Genomic DNA, 2,668 nt, shown 5'->3' on the forward strand with positions numbered 1-2,668 from the left:
ATGATTACTGAAGTACAAAATATTAATAAGTTTTGTTACATACAAAGTACATCTGTGTATACTNTTATAAAAAAAGTACTTTAAGTTTATAAATTTTCTTCATATATATACATACATATATATGTGTATATTCTTATAACACAGTCACAGTTTTGCGATATTTATAAAACAATACATTTATGTTACATATTAATTAATGTTTTAATTAATATTCTGTACCTGTACTAAAAAAGAGAAANAGAAAGAGAGAGAGAAAGAGAGAAAGAAATTTCTTNATAAATTCCAAAAAAATTTTGTAAATATAATTACAACAGAAAACATTATTCATAACTTATTTATTAGAAATTTTAAATNTAAAAGTAATCTCATAAAACCGTAAAAGACAATTTAAGTAAAATCATCTTAAAAAAAAAATATCTTAGAAAACGATAGTAAGGAAAAAAACCAGAAAAAAACCGATTTTTTCCCAAAATTTCCGAGAGTTTATTCGGGTTAAGAACACTACATAGATGTATTAACAATATTATATATTACTTTGTATTATTATTATTTTCGTACTATTATTATTTCTTTATAATTATGAGTATTAAAAGATTCTTTTATGTTATTAGAAATAATAAATGTTATCATATTTCTTTCGCATACCTTGCTATAGGTTAAGTCACGGAACTATATAATCGACCACGAAAACAACACACGCATACGCGTTAACCCGCCACGCTATAATACCTGCGACGTGCTTATANCGGCACCGCGCGTACACGCGTACGTCAGCCCGCGAGTGCGTGCCGCAGCGCGCAAACACCCACGTTCCACACGCCGACCCCGGACGGACTATAGGCCGCTCCGGGGTATAAAAACCGGCCGATTTCAGCAGTCAGGACCTATTACTTTCCCGGCGCTCGAGGTGTTGACTCGAGAGCCACTCTTAGAAGCCGAGCTCGAGGTGACTCGAGACTCTGATTCCGCTACCGCTCTCCAAGGAGTTGACTCGGGGATACCGACCGTTCCGGTCTCGAGGTGTTGACTCGAGATACCGACTTCCGACCGTTCCCGTCGAGGTGTTGACTCGACTTCCGACATCCCGAGGTGTTGACTCGGCAGGGCCGCCCCGACTGCTTCCGTCGAGGTACAGCCTCGACTTCCGGCGCCCCGGCGCACAATCGGCCGTTGTAACCGCCACATCATTAAATCAGTCGTTCTTACAACTCAACACTTAACACTGTATATAAGGCTCGTGTATATAACTCCTCTCCGTAGAATTAGAATTAGAATTAAGTGATCACCGCGCCGACACGGTTCCCACCGCGCCGAAATCTACCGATCGCGTTTATAAAAGCCGCGCATAAAGATTCATAGTCTACAACCGAATCTCCGCCGTAAATTAGATAACGCTTGTCGAATAGACCGACGAAACCGAATTAAAACTCCTTGTAAATATTTAATGGAGTAAACCAAACATACAATACAGCATAAACACCAAGTGTCGCAATTTCTTGCCTTCNCCTTTCCCGAACCTTGGCGCCGACCGAGCTGTCCGGCAAGCGGAAGGCCGGGCGAAGCCAATAGAAAATCATCTTCCTTACAATCTTTCTCTATCTATTGTCTTGAACGCTCTTTTAAGGTCCATGAAAATTACCCCCACCATTTGTTCCTCACTTACTACTAGTTTCCATTCGTATATGACAGTTTGAATCGCTGTTTCGCACGAATACTGTTTTTTGAACGCCGACTGATGCTCTGTAATAATAGCATTACTTTCCAAATACATTTCAAGCTGTTCTTTTACTACTAATTCTAACACTTTCTTAAATACTGGTAATATATTAATAGATCTGTATTCACTTGCTTTTTTCGCTTTATGTATTTTTGGTATCGGCACTATCATCGAAGTTTTCCATCCTTCCGGACAGCATCCAACTCTCAAAGAACTATTTATTATATCTACAAAATAATTTATTATATCTACTCCTCGTTTATTACGCAAAAAACTTTTTTTAATACATCACTAGTTATCCTCTTGTACCTTTCTTTTTTGGTAAATCTATAACAATTTTGTCAAACTCGTCTAGCTCTATCATCTCGAAATTTTNCATAATTCTTTTGTCCTCGATAACATAAATAATTTGATATTTGATGCTTTCGCGGGGTGTGTAGTATTAACACACAAAGATGATACTCAGTATCAGGCTGCTCTTCAAACTCTGATGAAGTGAGCTGTAATGTTTACGAAACGTCGGTATAAAAATGACACTAACGCAGTTCAAACCCGAAAAAACATCTTTGTATGTTAACATAAATAATTGTTTTAGTTGTACCGCTGGACCTACCTACATTTACAGATTGTACTATATTATTAATACATTTTATGTAGTATGAATTAAATTTATCGGCTACATTTGGCTCATTAGTTATTATCTAAGATTTCAAAATCTATACGTTTTACTACTTTTGTTCGGGTGATACTCTATTGACCACAGTACGATTCGACACCGCTCGATTCGACACAGATTTATTCGACACCAAATTAAGCGACACCGTACGATTCGACACCAGATTATTTGACACCGTACGATTCGACACGAAATTATTCAACACCGTACGATTCGACACCAAATTATTCGACACCGTACGATTCGACACCAAATTATTCGACACCGTATGATTC

General features: G+C 37.4%; 1 protein-coding gene across 1 annotated transcript; it reads right to left on the reverse strand.

The window, feature by feature from the left end:
- Window positions 1-1,582: 1,582 nt before the first annotated feature.
- Window positions 1,583-2,081, reverse strand: LOC109862454. Its single transcript, XM_020442514.1, has 2 exons — window positions 2,027-2,081; window positions 1,583-1,944 (listed from the first exon to the last, which is right to left on the reverse strand). Exons 1-2 carry the CDS (start codon window positions 2,079-2,081, stop codon window positions 1,583-1,585), a joined length of 417 nt encoding a protein of 138 aa, XP_020298103.1.
- Between the last annotated feature and the right edge of the window lie 587 nt (window positions 2,082-2,668).

Source organism: Pseudomyrmex gracilis, unplaced genomic scaffold (genome assembly GCF_002006095.1).
Source record: "Pseudomyrmex gracilis isolate BER0280 unplaced genomic scaffold, ASM200609v1 scaffold_1814, whole genome shotgun sequence".
In the NCBI taxonomy this organism is placed as follows: domain Eukaryota; kingdom Metazoa; phylum Arthropoda; class Insecta; order Hymenoptera; family Formicidae; genus Pseudomyrmex; species Pseudomyrmex gracilis.